At 33.4% G+C, this 2,208-nt stretch overlaps 1 protein-coding gene across 1 annotated transcript; it reads left to right on the top strand.

Moving 5' to 3' along the window:
- The first annotated feature begins 1,192 nt into the window (after positions 1–1,192).
- Positions 1,193–1,804, top strand: LOC142174443 (zinc finger BED domain-containing protein DAYSLEEPER-like). Its single transcript, XM_075240236.1, has one exon. The coding sequence runs from the start codon at positions 1,193–1,195 to the stop codon at positions 1,802–1,804; it is 612 nt and encodes a 203-aa protein (XP_075096337.1).
- The last annotated feature ends 404 nt before the right edge of the window (positions 1,805–2,208 follow it).

Genomic DNA, 2,208 nt, shown 5'->3' on the forward strand with positions numbered 1-2,208 from the left:
TATAAGCAAGTTTATGCTGCTAATTCATCTAAGAATGGAACAACAGGATTGAGAAGTCATTTGAATAGATGCAAATAATACCCACCTAATATTAATAAAGATAATAAGCAAGCAAGGATAAACTTTCAATCTTGTCAAAATAATGGAGAACCGCTTAGAAATTTGATCAAGAAGTGATTAGGAGGGCCTTTAATTGAGATGATAGTTATTTATGAACTACCATTTAGCTTTGTAGAAAAAGAAGGCTTTATGAAGTTTATGAGAATAGCTCAACCACTATTTTGTCTTCCTTCTCGTAGAACAATAATAAGGGATTGCTATGAAGTTTATGGTGAATTGAAGCAAAATCTAAGAAGGTCTTTTAGAGAAGCACAACCAAAAATTTGCCTCACAACATACACATGGACTTCATTGCAAAGAATAAATTATATGTGTTTGATAGCTCACTTCATTGATAGGGATTGGAAGTTGCATAAAAGAATACTAAATTTTTGCCCTATTACTAGTCATAAGGGTGAAGAGATGGCTAAAGCTATTTGTAATTGTTTGCTTAAATGGAAATTAGATAAGGTGTTCGTTGTTACCGTGGACAATGCTTCTCCGAATAATGTCACGGTCAAAGAATTGTCTAAAAATTTAGATATGTGAAAAACTAATATGATGAGTGGTAAACATCTTCATGTGAGATGCATGGCTCATATACTTAATCTAATTATGCAAGATGGTTTGAAATAAATTAATGCTTTTGTGACACGTGTTAGAAATAGTGTGAGGTATGTGAGATCGTCGCCTGCAAGGACCTTAATGTTTAAATAGTGTTGTGCACATGTAAAGCTAGAATGTACCAAAATATTATGTTTGGATGTTTCCACTAGGTGGAATTCCACCTATTTGACGTTGGATACAAAGCAAAACTTTGAAATGGACTTTGACAAGTTTCATCTTTTTATGATGGATTTTCTGCTTATCTTAGTTCTCATCTTTGTGAAGATGGTAGTAGTGCAGGTCCACTTGAATCTGATGATTCGGTGAATGTGAGAAACGTGATAAAGTTTCTTGCAAGATTTCATGAGCTCACCAAAAACGTTTCAGGTTCACGTTATGTCACTTGCAATGCTCATTTTGAGGATGTATCTTAACTTTATTGTCATTTGAAAATGTGTTTAATTAGTGAGGATGAGAGTTTGAGAAAATGGTTGAGCGGATGCAAGAAAAGTTCAAGAAGTATTGGGGTGAGCCTGAAAAGGTGAATAAAATAATTTTTATTGCTTCCGTTTTTGATATATGTGACAAGTTTGAATATATTATCCTTGCACTTGATGAACTTTTTGGGGAGGAAAAAGGGAAGAAAATAAATGATGAGGTGTATGCTTATATGAATTCTTTGTTTCTAGGGTATCTAAAAAAGTATTCATCTGGATCTTGTCCTCAGTCTCTATCTAGATCTACTTCATCTGATAACACAAATACATCTTGTGGTAGTGTTATAACTACATCATTAATAAGGATGAAGCTTCACTTGAAGAAACAAAAGAAAGACAATGGAAGTGAGAGTGCTAAATTGGAGTTGGATAAATACAATTGTGAAGAACAAGAGCCTTTTAGTGAAGAATTTGATATCTTAAGTTGGTGTAAAACACACGCTCCTAGATTTCATGTTCTTTTAGAAATGGCTCGTGATGTGTTAGCCATTCCAATTTCTAGTGTGGCATTGGAATGTGCGTTTAGCACTGGTCGCCGTATTCTTGATTCATTTAGGAGTTCATTGACTCCTAAAAGTGTGCAAGCTCTTATTTGTGTTTAAGATTGGCTTAGAAAAGAGAAGAATCCTATTAGTGTTGAAGAAGAGTGGGAGTATCTTGAGGAACTCGAACTTGGTAAGCTTTAATATTTTATGTGTATTCTAGATCAAAATAATATATTACACTTGCTTATATTGAATTGCATATTTGGTCGAATTATCTTTAGATACGGAAAATAATGGAAGCACTACTACCATTGTTGATGTATAGCTGCAACTTGAGTGGTAAGTTTAATACTCTATTTATTTGGTGATATACTTTTGTAGTTTTGTTCTTTTATCATAAAAAAATTATATTCCAACTTATGATTTTATGTTCTTTTTTTGGGTTCAAGTTCAATCATGCCCCGTGCTCCTAAAGTACGATCACATGTTTGGGAATACTTTGAGGTGGTAGAAGATAACAA

Source organism: Nicotiana tabacum, chromosome 20, assembly GCF_000715075.1.
Source record: "Nicotiana tabacum cultivar K326 chromosome 20, ASM71507v2, whole genome shotgun sequence".
In the NCBI taxonomy this organism is placed as follows: domain Eukaryota; kingdom Viridiplantae; phylum Streptophyta; class Magnoliopsida; order Solanales; family Solanaceae; genus Nicotiana; species Nicotiana tabacum.

What these genes read in the sequence shown, in the direction of transcription:
- LOC142174443 (XM_075240236.1), top strand. Translation starts at nt 1,193, where the DNA reads ATGGTTGAGCGGATGCAAGAAAAGTTCAAGAAGTATTGGGGTGAGCCT.